General features: G+C 45.1%; 1 protein-coding gene across 2 annotated transcripts in view; it reads right to left on the reverse strand.

Moving 5' to 3' along the window:
* LOC143808691 (cytochrome P450 2K1-like) overlaps positions 1-25,772 on the reverse strand; it is a 1,051,026-nt gene that overhangs the window by 997,341 nt on the left and 27,913 nt on the right. Inside the window, exons 3-5 of one of the 2 annotated variants that reach the window (XM_077291608.1) lie at positions 24,447-24,609; positions 20,335-20,484; positions 18,060-18,220 (exon numbers count right to left, since the gene is read on the reverse strand). The exons of the other annotated variant lie outside the window; for it this stretch is intronic. Of the exons in view, the coding sequence (XP_077147723.1) occupies positions 18,060-18,220; positions 20,335-20,484; positions 24,447-24,609 (474 nt within the window). The remainder of the gene's footprint in view (positions 1-18,059; positions 18,221-20,334; positions 20,485-24,446; positions 24,610-25,772) is intronic. 2 annotated transcript variants of the gene reach the window in all.

Consider the following 25,772-nt stretch of genomic DNA (forward strand, 5'->3'; position numbering starts at 1 on the left):
TACCTTCTCCTGGGCCTCGGCAATCTCAGCCTCAACCTCGGTAGTGAGAGCCGAAACCACAACACCCTTTTGGAGGATGGGTACTGGATCTTCCCGAGGCTCTTCCCCCGGAAAACACCTGGACAGGGCATCCGCCTTAGTGTTTTTATACCCCGGTCTGTAAGTGACAGCAAAGTTGAACCGCGTGAAAAACAATGCCCAGCGAGCCTGCCTGGGAGACAGACGCTTTGCAGACTCTAAATAAAGCAAATTCTTATGGTCGGTAATAACAGTAACCTGAGGAATCGACCCATCCAAGAAGAGTCGCCATTCCTCAAAGGCCAATTTGATTGCCAACAACTCTCTGTTGCCGATATCGTAGTTACGTTCGGCGGGCGATAGTTTCTTGGAAAAGTAGGCGCATGGACGCAAACCGCTCAAGGATGAGCCTTGTGACAGCACCGCCCCCACACCAACCTCAGACGCATCGACTTCCACCACAAAAGGTTTCGATACATCTGGCTGCACAAGAATGGGGGCCGAAACGAACCTGTTCTTAAGAGATTTGAATGCGCACACAGCAGCCTCAGGCCAAACGGAGAAATTGGTACCCTTTTTAGTCATGTCAGTTAGCGGTTTAGCAATGATGGAAAAATCCTTGATAAATTTCCTTTAGTGGTTAGAAAACCCAAGGAACCGCTGAAGTGCTTTCAGGTTATCAGGCCGTACCCAATGCAACACCGCTTGCACCTTAGCGGCGTCCATTTTAAAACCAGAAGCAGACACAATATAGCCCAAGAAAGGCAACTCCTGTACCGAAAACACACATTTCTCCAGTTTTGCATACAGCTTATTCTCTCTGAGAAGCTGTAATACCTGCCTGACATGATCTAAATGAGTATCACTGTCACAAGAATATATGAGGATGTCATCTAGGTACACAATAACAAATTTCCCCAGCACATGCGAGAACACATGATTTATGAAATGCTGAAACACTGCAGGTGCATTTGTCAACCCAAATGGTATCACCAAATTTTCAAAATGACCCTCAGGGGTATTAAAAGCCGTCTTCCACTCATCACCTTGACAGACTCTTATGAGGTTGCACGCCCCCCTGAGGTCAAGCTTGGTAAACCACTTAGCACCTGCTACCTGGTTGAACAAATCTGGTATCAATGGCATAGGGTATGGATCACGAATCGTAATCTGGTTTAACTCCCTGAAATCCAGACACAGCCGTAGTCCACCATCTTTCTTCTTAACGAAGAAGAACCCTGCTGCCACAGGTGAGGATGAAGGCCTGATGTGCCCTTTGCTCAAACTTTCAGCAATGTAATCCTTTAGCACTTGTCTCTCCGGACCGGAGATGTTAAACATCCTTGCTTTAGGCAATTTAGCCCCTGGTTTAAACCTGATAGTACAGTCATTGGAGCGATGTGGTGGCAACTCTGAACAACCCTTCTCAGAGAACACATCCACAAAATCCAGAAGTGACTCAGGAACGCTTGAAGTCACAGCAGCTACACATGTGGCCAAGCAATTCTCCTGACAGAAATCACTCCACTGAATTATGTCCTGAGTTTTCCAGTCAATTACCGGGTTGTGTGTAGACAACCATGGAAAACCCAGAACCAATTGTGCCGGAAGACTCTTGAGCACCTTACATGTAACCTGCTCGAAATGAAGAACCCCAATGTGGAGTTTAACCTCAGCCACAAACTCAGTAATCTCCCCCTGTGGGAGAGGAGCAGAATTGATGGTGACCACGCAGATAGGATGAGGCAGTTTTTCAATCCTAAAACCAGCAGTGCGCGAAAACTCCTCATCAATGAGATTTGTGGCAGAACCACTATCCACAAAAGCAGTGATTGGCAGCTCTCTGCCAGCAACAACAACTTTGGCAGGGAGCATGCATTGAGAAATCATCATGGAGGATATACATAAGCTCAGATTGGACTCCTCCACACCCTCTGAGCTAAGAAGTTTTTCCGCAGTTGCGTTTTTCTTTGACAGCAGAGGACAGATATTAATAAAATGACCAGTTTTACCGCAGTAAAAAACAGGCTCCCTGCTTCCTGAGTACAGGAGCATGATGCTTAACATGTGACACCCATGCGACCTGCATAGGTTCCATGGGCTCACCTGCAGCAACCTCACGTGAACCTAAACCTCCTCCCACAGGCGACGTCTCATGCTCCCCCAGACGAAAACGGCGATCAATGCGGACAACAAGACTCATAGCGGAATCTAGTGAAGTAGGAGTCTCATACATCAGGAGGGCTTTTTCAACCCTATCAGAAACTCCATGAATAAAGTGACTCCGCAGCGGGGAATCATTCCACTGAGTGTCGACCGCCCAGCGGCAAAATTCAGAACAGTAATCCTCTGCAACTCGCTCCCCCTGGCGAATAGTGCGTATCTTAGATTCTGCTAGAGCCATTCTGTCAGGCTCGTCGTAAACATTTCCAAGAAAGGAAAAAAAACTCTCCACAGAGTCAAATGCAGCAGAATCAGATGGCAAAGAAAACGCCCATGCTTGGGGATCCCCGCTTAATAATGACAACACCAGGCCCACACGCTGAGCCTTATTACCGGAGGAGATCGGACGCATCCTAAAATACAGTTTGCAAGCTTCACGAAAAGTAACAAATTTACTGTGTTCCCCAGCTAATTTTTCAGGCAAAGGAAACTTAGGCTCAGCAACTTTATCTGTAACGCCGGCTTCAGGGGCGGATTATCAGAGGGTCAATATGGGCGGTAGCCCAGGGCCCAGTGGCTTGGGCCACCGCAGATTGACCCTCTGATAATCTGCCGGAGTGTGACTGAATGCCCGGCCCACCGGCATTTATGTGCCCCGCCCCCCGGACCCGGTGGGCAGAGAGAGGGGGTCCGCATCGGGCCCCTTCTCATCTGCTCACCGGGCCCCTTCTGGCACTGCGGCGCTTTCCTATTGAAGTGGGTGCGTGCGCGCGCGCCCGCACCTCAATAGTTAACAACAGCCGCCAGCCAGCCAATTGGAGGCTGGCAGCTGAAGTCGGCCGCAGCTCACACGTCGCCGGCGTCTGACGTCATTGTCAGTCGCCGGCGAGTGTGCGCTGCTGGAGGGAGCTCACCGCGTGGAGCGCTGGTAAGGTGAGGAGACTGTTTTTTTGTTTTTTATTCGTTTTTTTTTATAAGCTAACGGTGGACTGTGGACACATTGGGGGCAATGCTGTAGACACTGTGGCAATGCTGGAGACAATGGGGCAGATTGCTGGAGACACTAGGGCAGATTGCTGGAGACACTGGGGCAATGCTGGAGACACTGGGGCAATGCTGGAGACCCTGGGGCAGATTGCTGGACACACTGGGGGCAATGCTGGAGACACTGGGGCAGATTGCTGGAGAGACTGGGGCAATGCTGGAGACACTGGGGCAATGCTGGAGACACTGGGGCAATGCTGGAGACACTGGGGCAATGCTGGAGACACTGGGGCAGATTGCTGGAGACACTGGGGCAGATTGCTGGAGACACTGGAGCAGATTGCTGGAGACACTGGGGCAGATTGCTGGACACACAGGGGGCAATGCTGGAGACACTGGGGAGATTGCTGGAGACACTGGGGCAGATTGCTGGAGACACTGGGGCAGATTGCTGGAGACACTGGGGCAATGCTATAGACACTGGGTCAGATTGCTGTAGACACTGGAGCAGATTGCTGTAGACACTGGAGCAGATTGCTGGAGACACTGGGGCAGATTGCTGTAGACACTGGAGCAGATTGCTGTAGACACTGGGGCAGATTGCTGTAAACACTGGGGCAGATTGCTGGACACACTGGGGGCAATGCTGGAGACACTGGGGCAGATTGCTGGAGACACTGGGGCAGATTGCTGGAGACACTGCGGTAATGCTGTAGACACTGGGGCAGATTGCTGTAGACACTGGGGCAGATTGCTGTAGAGACTGGGGCAATGCTGGAGACACTGGGGCAGATTGCTGGAGACACTGGGGCAATGCTGGAGACACTGGGGCAATGCTGGAGACACTGGGGCAGATTGCTGGACACACTGGGGCAATGCTCGAGGACACACTGGGGCAGATTGCTGGACACACTGGGGCAGATTGCTGGAGACACTGGAGCAATGCTGGAGGACACACTGGGGCAGATTGCTGGAGACACTGTGGCAATGCTAGAGACTGGGGCAGATTGCTGGACATACTGGGGCAGATTGCTGGACACACTGGGGGTAATATGCTGGAGACAATGGGGCAGATTGGTGGACACACTGGGGGCAATGCTGGACAATTGGACATACTGGGGCAGATTGCAGGACACACTGGTGGTAATATGCTGGACACACTGGGGCAATATGCTGGACATACTGGGGCAGATTGTTGAACACACTGTCTGGGGGCAATATGCTGGAGTCAGACACTGGGGCAGATTGCTGGAGACACTGTCTGGGGGCAATGCTGGACACACTGGGGCAGATTGCTGGTTACTGGGGCAATATGCTGGACATACTGGGGCAGATTGCTTTACACACTGGGGGTAATATGCTGGACACACTGGGGCAGATTGCTGGACACACTGGGGGCAGGACTGGAGGCATAGGCAGAATGTAGACAAGGGGCAGAATGAAAGACATGGGGCAGGATTGGATCATGGGGCAGGAGAATACGATGGAGACAGATGGGGCAGGATGGGGAGATCACATGGGGTAGAATGGATACTCATGAGTGCAGGATGGGAGAACATATGGCAGGAGCCAGGAATGAGACACACGGGGCCAGGGTGGGGAATATTATTACCATAGGGGCTAATTAAGGGATATTATTTATTTTATTTTTTGAGTATACTGTTTTAAATGTGGGGGGTGGTCCTGTCACTGTGCAGAGTGACTCTATATCGCCTTTTTTTCTCCATGTGTAATGTAGAAGTTGTGAAAAATTAAGTAATGTGTTCTGCAAGCGGAGCTCGAGATAACTGTGTTATTTCCTGCAGAAACGAGTCCTGGCTGGAAGAAATGATGGCGGTCTGTGCTGGATGAAAGATGAAGAACTTCACCTAGAGACGTCATTGGTGAGTCAGTGTTACCTATACATTGACACTATACACTATACTATATACAGAGCTCCTGTGTACAATGTCACCAGTGATCTCTGTATTACCTCTACACAGACGCTGCATACTAAGTATAGATCTCCTGTGAATACTGGCACTTATGGTGATAGTATTGTGTTTTTTTTTTTATTATTACTGATCAGTATTGTAGTATTCAGTCACTATATGGTGGTAATATGTGGTCTGGAAATGGTGTTGTGGTATTTGTCCCTTGAATGTGCTATTTGGTCACCAAGTGGTGGTAATATGTGGTCTTGACATGGTGCGGTGGTATTTGTTCCTTGTATGTGATATTATTCGATCACTGTGTTTGTAATTTGTGGTCTGGTCATGGCGCGGTGGTATTTGTTCCTTGTATGTGATATTATTGGTCAAAATATACCTAATTTATATTGCAGATTTTAACAAATATTTAATAGGTTACAGTAGAGTAGGGCCCGGCCATTTTTCTGGAATGATCTGGTTCGGGTATAATATGCCCCCCCCCCCGTCACATGACCCCCCCCCCGTCACATGACCTCCCCCCGTCACATGACCCTCCCCCGTCACATGACCCCCCCCGTCACATGACCGGGGGGGCCCACAGTGTCTGAACAGCCCGGGGCCCTGGCTACCCTTAATCCACCCCTGGCCGGCTTGCACATTGGATACTGCTAGTCCCTGTTGCTGCACTGCCCCCCTCAACTCAGTGACCTGTAGGAACAGCACCCTCAACTGGCGGTTTATGGAAATCATGGGATCCATGATTGTTGGCCGATTATAATGTCACGGGAGACCTAGGTAGGATAGAGCTAATAACCCGGGCCCCTGCGATTTCCCTCAAACTAGGGAAACTCTGACTGACCCTCTACCCAGAGTTTACACTGATGGTGTGCATGTCTGAGCCTCCACCCTCACCCTATCTCCTGTTTCAACCCTAGGCTGAAACCACAACCCACCACCCAGTGAAGAGTCCACACTCTGATACCCACAGTTAGCACAGACAAGGATAACGGAAAAATAAGCACCACGCCGCAGACACTCAGGAATACACTATAAATGCAAAGGGCAAAACAAATACAAATATAGGAAGGAGCAAATAAGACAAAGGGAAATACACCACCAGCAACGATACTCCAACTACTAGCTCACCACTCCAGACTGAGATAACATGCACAAGACAGAAGCTATAATCGGGGACTCCCAATGTTCAGGAGAACTATTTAAAGGCAATGGGCATGGCCCAGCTTCCAATCCGAGCATCAGGTAAATTAACCCCGGACCAGCTAGATAAAATCTAGCCGACGCCAATGAGCACATAGTGGTCAAAAGCGGAATTACCGCTGTCTGTCGAATGACCTGGTCTGAACAGCGTCCGACATGACAGTGAGCTTGCCTCATCTCAAAGCTGCCACGAGGATCTGTCCAGTGTCACACATGACCATGCCTGGCTGTAGGTTCAGCGGTTTCAGCCACAGATCTTCCTGCTATTTAGAGCTGTCCACAGCTCTTCAGCATTGTGCGGTTTGTCACCTAAGCATATCAGCTTCAGCTTATTGCCGCTTGGCTGAGGCAGTGCTGCCATGCATCCAGCTAGTGACTGATGTGGTCATTTCAGAGATGGATGCTGATGAGGAGAAGGTGCAGGAACTGTAGACTGTGAGGGCAACCCTGATTGATGTAAGGCCCGCAATCCTCAGCATCAGGTGGACGTGTTCCATCCCAAGGTCCCACTGTGTCCCGGCTTCCACTATGTTAACCAAGTGTGCCATCAGCGAGATGTACTGTCCCTGCCCACAAGCACTTGTCCATGTGTCTGTGGTTAGGTGGAATTTCCCATTAACTGCATTGCTTAGGGCACGGCTAATGGTGTGGGACACATGCTTGTGTAATGTGGGCATGGCACACCGGGAGAAATAGTGGCGGCTAGGGACCGAGTACTGAGGAAAGGCCGCCGCCATCAGGTTGTGGAAATCTTCTGTCTCCATGAGCCTAAAAGGCAACATTTTGAGTGCAAGCAGACGAGAAATGTTTCAATATAGTAGTGTGGCCTGTGTGGCGTTGGCTGCGTATTTGCGCTTGTGTTCCAAGGACTGGGGTATGGACAACTGCAGGCTGTGCTGGGACAAAGACATGGAAGGGCTTGATGATGGTGCTAGTTGAGTGTGTGCCATGACAGGTGCAAGGCAGGAGGCATCTTCGCATGCTCCATGGACAGGGGATTGGCTTGCATGCACAACAGTGGAAGAAGCAGTGATGTCGCCCACAGACACTGTTCGTGGACCATGGGTTTTGGCCCACAAAGTCGGGTGCTTTGCTGCCATGTGCCTGATCATGCTGGTGGTGGTCAGGCTGGTAGTTTTGCTACCCCTGCTGATGCTGGCATGGCAGGTGGTGCAAATCGCCTTTTTGGGGTTATCGACGGAGTCTTTAAAAAACAACTAGACAAGGAAAAACCTTGCACTGGAAACTTCCATCATTTTGGTGTTACTGGGAACGGTTGCCCAAGTTCTGTCAGCAGCCACCACACTGCTTCTTTCTGCCTGTTGTGGTGCTCTTCCTCCTTCCCCATGTGTGCTGTTGTCCTCATTCTGCATGTCCTCCTGCCAGCTTGGGTCAGTTACTATATCATCTACCACCATGTCTTCCACTTCCAAACCCTGGTCCTCCTCCTGACTTTCTGGCAATTGTGTCTCATCATCGTCCACCTCTTGTGACATGTTACCACCGTCACTTTCGTGTGACTGTGGCTGCTCAAATATTTGTGCATATCTATATGCCATCTCCTCTTGCCCTGCTTCAAATGGACCGGGCGAGAGTCTCAAATCTATAAATGGAAAAGTAAACAGCTCTTCCGAGTGTCCAAGTGTGAAATCAGTTGTCTCTGGGCCCTCGGCATAGTAGGAGGAAGGAGTATAAGGGGGAGAAAGATGCAGGCCAGACTCACGGCTACTGAGACTTGACCATGTGGAAGACAGGGTGGTGGTGGTGGCAAAGTAACTTGAAGCATTATCCACAATCCTACCAACAACTTTTTGACGCTGCTCTGGGTTCAATAGTGGTGTGCTGCTGTGGTCCCCTAGTAACTGGGACAGGAAGTTCAGGTGAGAAGATGTGGGTGTTTGTTGTGGCACAATTTCAGCTTGCCGACGGCCTCTGCATGCACCATTACCATCACGACCACTTCACTGTCCCTTGCCACGTGCCTTGCCCATTTTAAATGGAGGACAATATTTTGCATGGTCACTACAAATGGATAAGTTGAAAATTGCTGACCTGTAGGTAAACCCCTGTTTAAAATAGCTGGCCTGTAAATAACTATTTTTTTCAGCAAACTGGTGTACAATGGCAACATTTTCTGCTCACTCAGATGTGATCTCTGTGATGGCCAAATTCCTGTTTCAAATAAATGCCTTATAGGTAACTTTTTTTTTCAGCAAACTGGTGTCAATAATTTGTATAAGACATTCCAACAATTTTTGACAGTAGCCCAGAAATGGAAGAATTTTCTGCGCACTCAGATGTGAACCTTGTGACAGCAAAACCCCTCTTTCAAATAGCTGGTCTGTAGGTAACACTTTTTTTCAGCAAACTGCGATATATGCACCGTATATTGGCCGAAAATTGCTAATGAAAGTCTATGGGTGCGAGAAAAACTCGCACACCACACCGACCATCAGTGTGACTTGTGAGAAATACGCACCGGTGTCCTTTAGAAATGCCGTCAATTCAGAATAGATCAAATCAATGTCTACACATAGTATAGGTATATATCTATATATATAATTGTCTAAGGGTTTTTCTGTCTGTCTGTCTGTCTGTCTGTCCCGTTTATTCATTCGCTGATTGGTCGAGGCCGCCTGGGCCTCGACCAATCAGCGACGGGCACAGTATCGATGTAGAAATCCCACGTCTCTGATTGGTCGAGGCCGCCAGGCCTCGACCAATCAGCGACGGGCACAGTATCGACGTAGATGTCATAATGGTTGCCATGGCGATGATGATGTCAAAAAGGTTGCCTCGACCAATCAGCGACGGGCACAGTCGGAGTGATCATTGTCCATATACTATGGGGACATGCATATTCTAGCATACCCGATGCGTTAGAATCGGGCCACAATCTAGTATATATATAATTGTCTAAGGGTTTTTCTGTCTGTCTGTCCTGGAAATCCCGCGTCTCTGATTGGTCGAGGCCGCCAGGCCTAGACCAATCAGCGACCGGCACAGCATGGCGACGATGATGTCATAAAGGTTGCCTCGACCAATCAGTGACGGGCACAGTCTGCCGCGAATTCGCCTCGACCAATCAGCGACGGGCACAGTATCGACGTAGATGTCATAATGGTTGCCATGGCGACGATGATGTCATAAAAGTTGCCTCGACCAATCAGCGACGGGCACAGTCTGCCGCGAATTCTGGAATCATCAGTGTCCATATACTATGGGGACATGCATATTCTAGAATACCCGATCGGGCCACAGTCTAGTATATACATATATATATATATATATATATATATATATATATATATATATATATATATATATCATTGAGACACATATATATCTTTATATTTAATAGAGAGTTATATAGCAGAATAGCCAATAATTCAATACATACAGTAAACCATTGCAGAACAGTTAGATTTTTATATGTCCCTCCCTAATAATGCTAGCAGTGTGTGTGTGTGTGTGTGTGTGTGTGTGAGTGTGTGTGTGTAAAATTTGGGAGCTGTAGGTGTTAAATTAAATGATTATATCACAGAATAAACTGGTATGGGCTCCCGTGCAATTTTCTCCACCAGAGAGGGAAAGCCAGTGACTGAGGGTGGATAATAATAGCCTAGATTATTGCCCCTGCCTAAAAACATCTGCCCCCAGCCACCCCAGAAAAGGCACATCTGTAAGATTTGCCTATTCTGGCACTTAGCCTCTCTCTTCCCACTGCTCTGTAGCATTGGCATATGGAGTAATTAGCCTGGTTAATAATGGAGAGGTGTCAATAAGACACCTATCCATTATTAATCCAATAGTCTGAAAGGGTTAAAAATACACACACACATTAAGAACAAAGTATTTTAATGAAATAATTAAACACATAGTTTTAACATCTTTATTGTACTCTCAATCCAAGCAAAGCCCTCGTTCTCCTGTAAAAAACAGTATCCCATACCTATCTGCCGTACAGTCAAGTCCCACGCTGTAAATCAATCTCAAGGGGTTAAATAGTTTACAACCGGGATTGCTGCTAATGCAAAGTGGGGACCCAAGCTCCCGCCGAAGAACCCTGGAAATGCTCAGCGCTTGCCGAGCATCGCGAGCAGCAAGATGCTTGGGCGAGCATCGAGCATTTCCGAGCATGCTCGCTCATCACTAGCAATAATCTTAAAGATATCTTCAAGTGCAGTCGTGAAAACCATAAATTGCTATCCTGAGGACATCTGTTATGATCTGGTGACCTTGGAGCCGCATGAAACTTTCTCTGGAGTCGGTGGAACCTGTACTGACCGCAAATCCTGAACTAACACCACAACTAGAAGTAGCCATGGGGTGTGCCTAACATACCCTAGACACCTCGACACAGCCGGAGGACTAAATACCCCTATAGATGGAAATAGGAATGCTACCTTGCCTCAGAGCAGACCCCCAAAGGATAGGCAGCCCCCCATGAATAATGACTGTGAGTAGGAGACGAATAGACACACGCAGGTAGAAAACAGGATTTAGCAAAAGGATTTAGCAAAAGAGGCCACTCTAGCTAAATAGGAAAGGATAGGACAGATTACTAGGCGGTCAGTATTAAAAACTCTTCCAAAAATATCCACAGCAGATAATACAAAAAGTTCCACAATCTAACTAAAGACATGGAATGTATATCTGCCACTCCAGAGAATCCAACAAGACTGAGAAAATACTGACACAATCTAAGCTGGACGAGAAAACACAAAGAATAGCACTGAATTGTGAAGCACACAGCATGTGTGCCACAGGAAAAAATAAACAGACACTTATCTTTGCTGATAAGGCAGAAAGGCAGGAGGAACCAGGCAGAGGTCCTACACCTCCCAACAACAATTGACAACTGGCAAGGACTAATGAATCCTGCACGCCTAAATACCCCAGTCAGAACTGCAATCAGCAGATACACCTGACCAGGACTGCAACTCAGGGGCAACTGCATTACCACCTACAACCACCGGAGGGAGCCCAAAAGCAGAATTCACAACAGTACCCGCCCTTTAGGAGGGGTAACCGAACCCTCACCAGAGCCCCCAGGCCGATCAGGACGTGCCAGATGAAAAGCATGAACCAAATCAGCTGCATGGACATCAGAAGCAAAAACCCAAGAATTATCCTCCTGGCCATAACCCTTCCATTTGACAAGGTACTGAAGCCTCCGCCTCAAAAAACGAAAATCCAAAATCTTCTCAACCACATACTCCAACTCCCCATCAAACAAAACAGGGGCCGGAGGATCAACAGAGGGAACAACGGGCACAACATATTTCCGCAATAAAGATCTATGGAAGACATTATGGATAGCAAAAGAGGCCGGAAGCGCCAATCGAAAAGACACCGGATTAATAATCTCAGAAATCCTATAAGGACCAAAAAACTGAGGCTTAAACTTAGGGAAAGAGACCTTCATAGGAACATGACGGGAAGACATCCAAACCAAATCCCCAACCCGAAACCGGGAACCAACACACCGACGACGGTTAGCAAAACGTTGAGCCTCCTCCTGAGACAACACCAAATTGTCCACCACATGAGCCCAAATCTGCTGCAACCTGTCAACCACAGAATCCACACCAGGACAGTCAGAAGGCTCCATCTGCCCAGAAGAAAAACGAGGATGAAAACCAAAATTACAAAAAAAAGGCGAAACTAAAGTAGCCGAACTAGCCCGATTATTAAGGGCAAACTCGGCCAAAGGCAAAAAGGCCACCCAATCATCCTGATCGGCAGACACAAAGCATCTCAAATAAGTCTCCAAAGTCTGATTAGTTCGCTCGGTCTGGCCATTTGTCTGAGGATGAAATGCAGAAGAAAAAGACAAATCAATGCCCAGCCTAGCACAAAAGGCCCGAGAAAAACCTAGAAACAAACTGGGAACCTCTGTCGGACACAATATTCTCCGAAATACCATGCAAACGAACCACATGCTGAAAAAACAACGGAACCAACTCTGAAGAGGAAGGCAATTTAGGCAAAGGCACCAAATGAACCATCTTAGAAAACCGGTCACAAACAACCCAGATAACCGACTTCCTCTGGGAAACCGGAAGATCAGAAATAAAATCCATAGAAATATGCATCCAGGGCCTCTCAGGGACCGGCAATGGCAAAAGTAACCCACTAGCACGGGAATAACAAGGCTTGGCCCGCGCACAAGTCCCACAGGACTGCACAAAAGAACGCACATCACGTGACAACGAAGGCCACCAAAAAGACCTACCAACCAAATCTCTGGTACCAAAAATACCAGGATGACCAGCCAACACAGAACAGTGAGCCTCAGAAATCACTCTACTAGTCCATCTGTCAGGAACAAACAATTTCCCCACAGGACAGCGGTCAGGTCTATCAGCCTGACATTCCTGAAGAACCCGCCGTAAATCAGGGGAAATGGCAGAAAGGACCACTCTTTCTTTCAGAATGCCAACCGGTTCAAGGACCTCAGGAGAATCAGGCAAAAAACTCCTAGAAAGGGCATCAGCCTTAATATTCTTAGAACCCGGAAGATACGAAACCACAAAATCAAAACGAGAAAAAAACAAGGACCATCGAGCCTGTCTAGGACTCAGCCGTTTGGCAGACTCGAGGTAAATCAAATTCTTATGATCGGTCAGGACCACAATATGGTGCTTAGCTCCCTCAAGCCAATGTCGCCACTGCTCAAACGCCCACTTCATAGCCAACAACTCCCGATTGCCGACATCATCATTGCGTTCAGCAGGCGAAAACTTGCGGGAGAAGAAGGCACACGGTTTCATCAAAGAACCAACAGAATCCCTCTGAGACAAAACGGCCCCTGCCCCAATCTCAGAAGCATCAATCTCAACCTGAAACGGAAGAGAAACATCTGGTTGGCGCAACACCGGAGCAGAAGTAAATCGGCGTTTAAGCTCCTGAAAGGCAGACACAGCCGCAGAGGACCAATTTGCCACATCAGCGCCTTTTTTCATCAAATCAGTCAAGGGTTTAACCACGCTGGAGAAGTTAGCAATGAAACGGCGATAAAAATTTGCAAAACCCAAAAATTTCTGAAGGCTCTTCACGGATGTGGGTTGAATCCAATCATGAATGGCCTGAACCTTAACCAGATCCATCTCCATAGATGAGGGAGAAAAAATAAAGCCCCAAAAAGAAACCTTCTGCACCCCAAAGAGACACTTAGACCCCTTCACAAACAAAGCATTGTCACAAAGGATCTGAAATACCATCCTGACCTGTTCCACATGAGACTTCCAATCGTCGGAAAAAATCAAAATATCGTCCAAATATACAATCAAGAATTTATCAATATAAGTCCGGAAGATATCATGCATTAAGGATTGAAAAACAGATGGAGCGTTAGTGAGCCCGAATGGCATCACAAGGTATTCAAAATGGCCTTTGGGCATATTAAACGCAGTTTTCCATTCATCACCCTGTTTAATACGAGCAAGATTACATGCCCCCCGAAGGTCAATCTTCGTAAACCAACTAGCCCCCTTAATCCTAGCAAACAAATCGGAAAGCAAAGGTAAAGGGTATTGAAACTTAGGGTACCGTCACACAGTACCATTTTAATCGCTACGACGGCACGATCCGTGACGTCGCAGCGATCGTATGATTATCGCTCCAGCGTCGTAGACTGCGGTCACACTTTGCAATCACGGCGCTGGAGCGATGCCGAAGTCCCCGGTAACCAGGGTAAACATCGGGTAACTAAGCGCAAGGCCGCGCTTAGTAACCCGATGTTTACCCTGGTTACCAGCGTAAACGTAAAAAAAACAAACAGTACATACTTACATTCCGGTGTCTGTCCCCGGCGTTCTGCTTCTCTCCACTGTGTAAGCGCCATAGCCGGAAAGCACAGCGGTGACGTCAGACGTCACTGCTGTGCTCGCTTTCCGGCTGGCAGACGCTCACACAGTGCAGAGAAGCTGAGACGCCGGAGGACAGACACCGGAATGTAAGTATGTACTGTTTGTTTTTTTTACGGTTACGCTGGTAACCACGGTAAACATCGGGTTACTAAGCGCGGCCCTGCGCTTAGTTACCCGATGTTTACCCTGGTTACAAGCGAACACATCGCTGGATCGCTGTCACACACAACAATCCAGCGATGTCAGTGGGTGATCAAGCGACGAAAGAAAGTTCCATACGATCTGCTACGACGTACGATTCTCAGCAGGATCCCTGATCGCTGCTGCGTGTCAGACACTGCGATATCGTAACGATATCGCTAGAACGTCACAAATCGTACCGTCGTAGCGATCAAAATGGTACTGTGTGACGGTACCCTTATTCAAGAGGCAATAATCAATACAAGGTCTCAAGGAGCCATCCTTCTTAGCAACAAAAATACCTGCTCCCAACGGTGAAGAAGATGGCCGAATATGCCTTTTTTCCAAAGACTCCTTAACATAACTCCGCATGGCGGTATGTTCAGGCACAGACAGGTTGAAAAGTCGGCCCTTAGGAAACTTACTGCCTGGAATCAAGTCAATCGCACAATCACAGTCCCTGTGCGGTGGAAGGGAACTGGATTTGGGCTCATCGAATACATCCTGAAAATCAGACAAAAACTCTGGAATTTCCGAAGAGGAAGAAGAGGAGATTGACATCAAAGGAACATCATTATGAACCCCCTGTCAACCCCAACTAGTCACAGACATAGATTTCCAATCCAACACAGGGTTATGTACCTGCAACCACGGGAAACCCAGCACGATAACATCATGCAAATTATGCAACACCAGAAATCGACAATCTTCCTGATGGGCTGGCGCCATGTGCATGGTCACCTGTGTCCAAAACTGGGGCTTATTTTTAGCCAAAGGTGTAGCATCAATCCCCCTTAAAGGAATAGGGTTCTGCTGCAGACTGCAAGGGAAAACCACAATGCCTGGCAAACTCAAAATCCATTAAGCTCAAGGCGGCGCCTGAATCCACAAACGCCATAACAGAAAATGATGACAATGAGCAGATCAAGGACACCGATAACAGAAATTTAGGTTGTACAGTACTGATGGTAAATGAACTAGCGATCCTTTTTGTCCGCTTAGGGCAGACTGAAATGACATGAGAAGCGTCGCCACAATAATAACACAACCTATTCCGACGTCTGAATCCTTGTCGTTCCGTTCTAGACAAAATCCTATCACACTGCATTGGCTCAGGAAGTCGCTCTGAGGACGACGCCACAGCGTGCAAAGTTCTACGCTCCCGCAAGCGCCGATCAATCTGAATGGCGAGAGACATAGAATCACTCAGACCGAAAGGCGTGGGAAACCCCACCATAACATTTTTAACAGATTCAGAAAGACCCTTTCTGAAAATTGCCTTCAAAGCATCATCATTCCATTTAGTCAACACAGACCATTTTCTAAATTTCTGACAAAACAATTCTGCCGCCTCTTGACCCTGAGACAGGGCCAACAAGGTTTTCTCCACTTGATCCACAGAATTCGGTTCATCATATAATAATCCTAAAGCCTGAAAAAAGGAATCTACATTAAGCAAGGCCAGATTCCCAGATTCCAGGGAAAATGCCCAATCCTGTGGATCGCCACGCAGCAGGGAGATGGCAATTTTAACCTGCTGAATGGAATCACCGGAGGATCGCGGTCTCAGAGCAAAAAACAGTTTACAATTGTTTTTAAAACCCCCAAATTTGGACCTATCACCAAAAAACAAATCAGGAGTAGGAATCTTCGGCTCTAGAGCAGGAGTCTGAACAATATAATCAGAAATACCCTGTACCCTAGCAGCAAGCTGGTCTACACGAGAAGCTAATTCCTGAACATCCATGCTGGCACAAGACTCCTCAGCCACCCATAAATAAAGAGGGAAAAAAAGACAAAACAGACTGCAGAAAAAAAAATGGCTCAACACCTTTCTTCCCTTCTTCTGAGATGCATTTAACTCATTATGGGCCAGTTGAACTGTTATGATCTGGTGACCTTGGAGCCGCATTAAACTTTCTCTGGAGTCAGTGGAACTGTACTGACCGCAAATCCTGGACTAACACCACAACTAGAAGTAGCCGTAGGGTGTGCCTAACATACCCTAGACACCTCGACACAGCCGGAGGACTAAATACCCCTATAGATGGAAATAGGAATGCTACCTTGCCTCAGAGCAGACCCCCAAAGGATAGGCAGCTCCCCACGAATAATGACTGTGAGTAGGAGAAGAATAGACACACGCAGGTAGAAAACAGGATTTAGCAAAAGAGGCCACTCTAGCTAAATAGGAAAGGATAGGACAGATTACTAGGCGGTCAGTATTAAAAACCCTTCCAAAAATATCCACAGCAGATAATACAAAAAGTTCCACAATCTAACTAAATACATGGAATGTATATCTGCCACTCCAGATAATCCAACAAGACAGAGAAAATACTGACACAATCTAAGCTGGACAAGAAAACACAAAGAATAGCACTGAATTGTGAAGCACACTTGTGTGCCACAGGAAAAAGAAACCAGACACTTATCTTTGCTGATAAGGCAGAAAGGCAGGAGGAACCAGGCAGAGGTCCTACACCTCCCAACAACAATTGACAACTGGCAAGGACTAATGAATCCTGCACGCCTAAATACCCAGTCAGAACTGCAATCAACAGATACACCTGACCAGGACTGCAACTCAGGGGCAACTGCATTACCACCTACAACCACCGGAGGGAGCCCAAAAGCAGAATTCACAACAGACATCCCCGAGAAAGGAAGTCTAATAAATAGCCTTTATGCAGAGGATAAGTTCATCAGAGTTACTAGCTTCATAAATTGCAAATTGATTGCACCTCAGATAACATCAACATCAACTGTCCAGATTAGGCTTTATGGTTGAATTGCTGCAAAGAAGCCACTACAGTACATTGCAAACAAGAAGAGCAGACTTGTGTGGGACGAATAGCACAAGCACTGGACATAATATCAGTGGAAATCTGTTCTGTGCTCAGCAATGTCTTTGTTTGTTGGATGTTTTCTAGATATGTGGTGCCCCTCAAGCAGCATAGATGGGGAGGTATGATGGTGTGGGTGATCTTTGCTGGTGACACGGATTATGATGTATATAAAATTCAAGCATACTTAGCCAGCATGGCTGCCATGGAGTTCTGCAAAGATATGCCATGCTATCTGGTTTACACTTACTGGGACCATAATTTCTATTGCAACAGGAGAAGGAACCAAAACCACATGTTCAGTTTATTTGAGGGATATGTGACTAAGTGAGAAAGGGATGGAGTGCTGCGAATGATGACATAACCTCAACAATTGCCCGATGTTAACCCAATTGATTGGTCTGGGATAAGTTGGATGCAGAGTGAAGGCAAAGCAGCCAACAAGTGCTCAGCACCTCTGGGGACCTTCTTCAAGACTGTTGTAAAGCCATTTGAGGTGACATCTAATAAAGCTGAGTGTGTAAATAGTGTAGAGCTGTCATTAGAATAAAAGGTGGCAATTTGAGGATTTTTAGGGTCAATATAAATTCTGGTTTGACTTGTTTCTTTACTTATTTTTGCCATATGTGGTCTTTCATTGTTTTTTTGCCTTCATTCTGAATCTATAATTTGTACATTCCAATACAAGCAAGGGAAAACATTGCATGGAGAGGCATTCTAAACTTTTCACTGGTAAGGGACAACAACACAGTTGAGAAATCTGTTTTGAAAATAATAATTTTAACATTAAGGGTACATTATGGGATGCAGCCGCACCAATCACACATTAAAAATCTTCATATACAGTATGGAGTTAAGCTGCTTACCAAAGCCATTGGGGTACCGGCTAATTGGACATTTTCATTATTCATCTTTACCAACTTCAAAATAGTGGGATCTTCATAATCAAATCGCCTACTCAGTAAGATGGTGACGATTATGTTAGATACAGCAGCATTCATATCCATCAGGTTATCAAAGGGTTCACCTGGAAAGACAATGAGAAGACAAGGGTATAAATTAAAGAAACTGATTAGCACCTCTGTACAGGACAAAACAAGTATAGACAGGTGCAATCTGCCATGACTGCACAACAAACAAATGAAAGAATGTAGCCACTTCTACAGGTCCTTCTCAAAAAATTAGCATATAGTGTTAAATTTCATTATTTACCATAATGTAATGATTACAATTAAACTTTCATATATTATAGATTCATTATCCACCAACTGAAATTTGTCAGGTCTTTTATTGTTTTAATACTGATGATTTTGGCCTACAACTCCTGATAACCCAAAAAACCTGTCTCAATAAATTAGCATATTTCACCCGTCCAATCAAATAAAAGTGTTTTTTAATTACAAACAAAAAACCCATCAAATAATAATGTTCAGTTATGCACTCAATACTTGGTCGGGAATCCTTTGGCAGAAATGACTGCTTCAATGCGGCGTGGCATGGAGGCAATCAGCCTGTGACACTGCTGAGATGTTATGGAGGCCCAGGATGCTTCAATAGCGGCCTTAAGCTCATCCAGAGTGTTGGGTCTTGCGTCTCTCAACTTTCTCTTCACAATATCCCACAGATTCTCTATGGGGTTCAGGTCAGGAGAGTTGGCAGGCCAATTGAGCACAGTAATACCATGGTCAGTAAACCATTTACCAGTGGTTTTGGCACTGTGAGCAGGTGCCAGGAAGCATGAAGTGCTCCAAAATCTCCTGATAGCTAGCTGCATTGACCCTGCCCTTGATGAAACACAGTGGACCAACACCAGCAGCTGACATGGCACCCCACACCATCACTGACTGTGGGTACTTGACACTGGACTTCAGGCATTTTGGCATTTCCTTCTCCCCAGTCTTCCTCCAGACTCTGGCACCTTGATTTCCGAATGACATGCAAAATTTGCTTTCATCAGAAAAAAGTACTTGGGACCACTTAGCAACAGTCCAGTGCTGCTTCTCTGTAGCCCAGGTCAGGCGCTTCTGCCGCTGTTTATGGTTCAAAAGTGGCTTTACCTGGGGAATGCGGCACCTGTAGCCCATTTCCTGCACACGCCTGTGCACGGTGGCTCTGGATGTTTCCACACCAGACTCAGTCCACTGCTTCCTCAGGTTCCCCAAGGTCTGGAATCGGTCCTTCTCCACAATCTTCCTCAGGGTCCGGTCACCTCTTCTCGTTGTACAGCGTTTTCTGCCACATTGTTTCCTTCCAACAGACTTACCATTGAGGTGCCTTGATACAGCACTCTGGGAACAGCCTATTTGTTGAGAAATTTCTTTCTGGGTCTTACCCTCTTGCTTGAGGGTGTCAATGATGGCCTTCTTGACATCTGTCAGGTCGCTAGTCTTACCCATGATGGGGGTTTTGAGTAATGAACCAGGCAGGGAGTTTTTAAAAGCCTCAGGTATCTTTTGCATGTGTTTAGAGTTAATTAGTTGATTCAGAAGATTAGGGTAATAGGTCGTTTAGAGAACCTTTTCTTGATATGCTAATTTATTGAGACAGGTTTTTGGGGTTATCAGGAGTTGTAGGCCAAAATCATCAGTATTAAAACAATAAAAGACCTGACAAATTTCAGTTGGTGGATAATGAATCTATAATATATGAAAGTTTAATTGTAATCATTACATTATGGTAAATAATGAAATTTAACACTATATGCTAATTTTTTGAGAAGGACCTGTATAAGCACTAAGACGTATGTCTCAATTTGGAACAAATGTGATCACGGATTTTGCCAAATTTGAGTGAATCTGTCCAAAAGGAATTTCTAGAAATTTTCTCATCTCTACCCTGTCCATCTCTATACAGAAGCTGAAAAGAAATTGGTTTGAGATGGTTTAGTGAATCCTGCATTGAGCAGGGGGTTGGACATGATGACCCTTGAGGTTCCTTCCAACTCTAACATTCCATGATTATATGATTCTAATAATCAATCAAGAAAAATATCGTCATGTTTTATGTGGCCCACCTTGTACTAAAGTAGACACCAGATGGATGTTGGACTTTCAGAATCATCTCCACTGATGGGCTCATAACACAGTAAGCTCTTTTCTTGAATATATGCACAAAGTAAGTGTAATGGAGCCATTCACCAACCTTTGTAAGATCTGAACTTTTCCACCAAAAAATTTGATTCTTCAGAAATGTTGTTTTCGATGGTTTCCTTCCCCATTCCAAAATCTCGAAGTGTTGACAGAGTAAATCGTCTCATTGCTTTCCAGCTATCATTGGAAGCAAAAAGAATTCCTGAACACAAATTATATAAGAGGGGAAGATATTAGAGAAGCAAAATGACAACCAATACTTTATATCTACTGGTTCACTCAGAACACCTTAAAGACCTAAAAGGAAAAATTTCTTATGTGTCGAAAAATATTTTTCGATTATTAGCAAACCAGTGTGTCATTAAATATGCAATGACATTACATGGGTTGGTTCAACTGAAGGCACAACACACACACAATGGGATGGTATAAGGGAGAGGAAGGTCCTAACGATAGGGAATGACGGATGGTCACCACCTGAACTCAAACCTGAGTCTGTCCCTGCACTCCCTAAAGCCCTAAGTGGGTCCTTTCCCCCATCTCAATCAGGAACCTTGTCCCTCGCTGTAACCTTGCACTGCGATGGCTAGTGCATTTGCCGGCAAGGGCCCTAGCCTCATCACTGCAAATGAAAAACACAAGAAAGACCAGGTGAAAACACAACACTTAACTTCAAGACTCCCCTGCCAAGGTCCACACTGTTATGATCCTAGTGGCTTAGGATCACAAATCTAACCAGCTAAGTAGAAAATAATAGGACGAGCTCTGGGGATGTGGTAACTGGACTAACCGCAAACCTGATCCTAACCGCACACACTATAGGCAGCCGTGGAACGTTTCCTGAAATCCTAGACGTCTCTTCACGGCCTGAGAAACTGACTACCCCTAAAGAGAAAGTAAAGACCTCACTTGCCTCAGAGAAATCCCCCAGAGATATAGATGCCCCCCACAAATAATAACGGTGAGTTAAGGGGAAAAGACAAACGCAGAGATGAAACAGGTTAAGCAAATGAGGCCCGCTAATGCTAGATAGCAGAAAATAGCAAGGGATCTGTGCGGTTAGTAAAAAACCCTATGCAAAAATATCCACGCAGAGAATGCGAGAACCCCCACACCAACTAACGATGTGGGGGGAGCAACTCAGCACCCCAGAACACCAGCAAGCAGGGAAATCACATATTAGCAAGCTGGACAAAAACTCATCATATACTAGGAAACATCTTGAACACAGATGAGCAAAAATAAGCAAACAGAACTTAGCTTCTCTTGGAGAGACTGATAACGGATGTAGACAGGAGCAATCAGAATAGCACTGAATACAACGGCAACAGGCAAGGAATGAAGGACCAGGTGGATTAAATAGGAAACCTAACTAGCAGATGACGAGACAGCTGATCCTGCCAGAAACCTGCAAAATAACAAAAAGAGACACCAGGAGGAGCCCAAAGAGAGAACTCACACAGTACCACTCATGACCACAGGAGGGAGCCCGGAAACAGAGTTCACAACACCACACCACAGATAACACAGAAACGAGACTCCAAAACTAGCTGACAGCTAGAAATAGCTGACACCAGAGAGCTGCAACTGCACGGCTGGTCTCCATAGAGAAACTATATCACCAACAGTCAGTTGATGCATCAGATGACAATTAAAAGGATGGTGGGAGTGGTCACCACCCACATCAGCTGACCCAGCAACTCTGCAGTCGCCACAGATTGCCAGTGGGGGAAAACTGACATTAATTCCCGCTGGTCCCGAAAGGAAGTAAGCAACATTTTAAATATAGTGGAACCACAGCTGCGACAAATCCAAAAATGGATCGTGACACAGTGTCTACTTAAAAAAAGACGTTTTTAAAGAAAGTTCTATTTGACACACTGATAGCAACACCACAGAAGAAATGCTACCTCAGGTTTCCAGTATCCATTGTTTCAGATGCTGGGATCATCTGAAGGCAATTTTCCATGCTGTGAAGATACAAGATGTGTAGCATCTCAAAAAACGGATACTGGAAGCCTGTGCTAGCATTTCTTTTGTGGTGTTGCTATCAGTGTGTCAAGAGTGGGAGAAGTGGGTTGCATTGACAATCCAACACAATTGGCAACACTTTGAACACATTTTATAAATGGTCATAAACTTGTAAATAACTCATGAAAGAATAAAGTTACGTTTAAACTAAGCACACCATTGTTTTTCTTGTGAAATTCTCAATAAGATTAATGTGTCACATGACCCTTTTCCCATTGGAAAAAATATAGTTGGATCCAAAATGGCTGACTTCAAAATGGCCGCCATGGTCACCACCATCTTGAAAAGTTTTCCCCTTCCATATACTAATGTGCCACAAACAGGAAGTTGATATTAACAACCCTGTAGATTATATTTCCTAACTCTCCGGTCAGTAAATTTACATTTTTGGCAGAAGTTGGGAAGTATTATATGATATGGAAATGAAGTCACTGCAATATTAACTAGTTGAGCAAGAACTTAAAGTAAACAGTAGATCAAGAAATGAGAAAAGAATAAAATCATAAAGCAAACACATGCCTTTTGATCAGTACACAAATAATTATGTAGGTTCTTGTACTAACCTGCTAGAGAAGGCCTTTGAGTAGGTATGAGGTCTAGCTGAGTTTGTGTGAAAGGATTTGTCTGTTAATAGATTTGCAAAACTAAGGGAAGAATCAGATGGCTGTATAACTCCGACCTGGGTCATAATCGCAACATAATGCTCGGACCATCCGTCTTCCCTCCTAACCCGAGCGTGACAGCATGTATTTCAGTGCACGCTTGAGCCAGGAGAGCCATCGCCCAGGTTGAGCATTCCGTTTCAATTCCCATCACAGTTATACAGCTGTCTGACTCTTCCCTAACCACTCTGTTCCCCAAGATCATTCATCAGTTCCCACACTTGCATCTCTATATATGGGATACATTTAAGGCTACTTTCACACTGGCGTTGTTGGCTGTACGTTGCAATGCGTCGTTTAGGAGAAAAAAAGCATCCTGCAAAGTTGTCTGCAGGATGCGTTTTTTCCCCATGGACTAACATTAGTGATGCATTGCGATGTATGGCCACATGTCGCAACCTTCGTGCGATGGTTGCATCGTGTTTTGGTGGACCGTCGGCACAAAAAAAGTTCCATGTAATTTTTTTTGCACGTCGTGTCCGCCATTTTCGACCGCGCATGCGCGGCCAAAACTCTGCCCCCTCCTCCCCGGACCTTACAATGGGGCAGCGGAAGCATCATAAGACTGCTTCCGCTGCCCACGTCGGGCATTATTTTCACAACACGCGTCGGCACGTCGGGCCGACGCATAGCGACGGCCCCGTGCCAGTGCTAGTGTGAAAGCAGCTTAAGCCTCACTCCAGTCTGCCCTGGAATGACCACTTTCATGCAGATTTGCAAAAGTCATTACCACTTTTAGATATTTTTTTCAAACTGTCTGGAAGTAAGCTTATTTTGTTCATCTAATCTTGGGACAGGAGGAAAAGAGGGAGGGGAAAGGGCCGCAATTCATCAAAGCTTTATAGCCAGAACTCTGGAATAAACAACTGTGAAAAGTCACACATTTCCTGAGAACACAAGCTTGCCCAAAACTGTTGTAACTTGCAGCTTTCAAGTCCATTTTTGCCCAGCTTTAACAAACTATCTCGAGCTTAGGTGGTATGGTGGCGTAAAGGGGCATGGTGACCCTTACTTTTCTAATTCATGATGAAGCCAAGTTATATGCTCCAAGAAGAGTACATAAAAATGTTTTTAATTGATTTTCAGTTTTTACCTTCTTGAACAAAAGCGATGCATTAAGAAAATGTTTCCTACTGGTACTTTTCAATTAATTTATTTTCATTTTAGTATTGTTTTAAAAGGTATTATTGTAATTGATCCATTGTTATATTCCCAAATTGGACAGGTTGATCAAGTAAAATTGTAGTTAATGTTACCGTTTCAGAACCAAGACAGGTAGCTCTAGTATATTGTGGTTATCGCTAACTGGTCTTGGAGGATTGATCTGGTGCCTACATGTGAACAACTTGACTTTAGGGACCCACAATTTTATTTGAAAATTTCCAGACCAGACATCCTTTTTAAAAAAGAAATTAGCTACTAAAGCAAATACAAGCCATGTCCCAATTAGTGGCAATTTTATGAACGTTACCGTGTCCTTTGAACATTTCATCGAGCAATGCCACTTTAGGTCTTGCTGAAAATTCCTCTGCATAATTGACAAGGGCGTCTTTTATAGCCTCGTACCCACATATGACAATAACTTTCTCTGCTCCAATTTGTAAGGTGTACACGGGTCCATACTTCTTAGACAGCTGAAAAGTGAAATTATTTTTATTTAGTTTCATGACATTTCACCTGGTTTTATGGTGAACACATATTCTAATTGTAAGGCAAAATTTATTATAGAAGTTTTCTGATTTTATCTTAATAAACTTCAACCTCTTGCAGTCTGGGCCAGATTTACATTTTGTGCTTTTACTTTTTTCTCATCTTCTCCAAAAGCCAGAACTTGAATATGAAGATCAGTACATTTATGTAAATTAAAAAAATATTGTTTTTTATATACATGTTATTGTTTTAACCCATTAACAACCGGAGGTAATATTGTTTTTTGCATTTTCTGCTCCCCTTATTCCCAGATACATAACTTTTTCATTTTTCTGTCAAAATGGCCATATAAGGGCTTGTTTTTTGCGGGACAAGTTGCACTTTTGAAGAACACCATTGGTTTTATCATATCTTCTACTGGAAACAAAGAAAACAAATTCCAAATGCAGTGAAATTGACAAAAAAAAGTGCAATCCCAGAGTTCTTTTTTAACCATGTTCACTAAATTGCTAAAAATTGCCTGCAATTATGATTCTCTAGGTCATTATGAGTTCTTAGACAACAAATATGTATAGGTTCTTTTTTTATTTAAGTGGTGAAAAAAAATTCCAAATTTAAAAAAAAAAAAAAAAAAAAAAAAAAATTGGGCTATTTTCCGATACCCATAGAGTCTCCATTTTTCGTGATCTCGGGGGATACTGGATGGCTTTTTTTTGCATGCCGAGTTGTTTTTTTATTGATAAAATTTTGGTGCAGATATTATCTTTTGAATGCCAATTATTGCATTTTAATGCAATTTTGAGGTGACCAAAAAAACTTAATTCTGGTGTTTTGACTTTTTTCTTATTATGCCGTTTAGCGATTGGGTTAATTCTTTTTTTATATTGGTAGATTGGGCGATTCTGAACGCGATGATACCAAATATGTGTATGTTTGATTTTTTAAGTGTTTTATTTTGAATAGGGCAAAAGGGGTGATTTGAACTTTTATCTTTTTTATTTTTGTAATATTTTTAAAAACTTTTTTTACTTTTTGCATGCTTTAATAGTCTTCATGGGAGACTAGAAGCTACAGTTGTCTGATCGGCTCTGCTACATACCGGCGGTGATCAGATCACCCGCATGTAGCAGAAATGCACACTTGCTAT

Source organism: Ranitomeya variabilis, chromosome 2, assembly GCF_051348905.1.
Source record: "Ranitomeya variabilis isolate aRanVar5 chromosome 2, aRanVar5.hap1, whole genome shotgun sequence".
Classification (NCBI taxonomy): Eukaryota; Metazoa; Chordata; class Amphibia; order Anura; family Dendrobatidae; genus Ranitomeya; species Ranitomeya variabilis.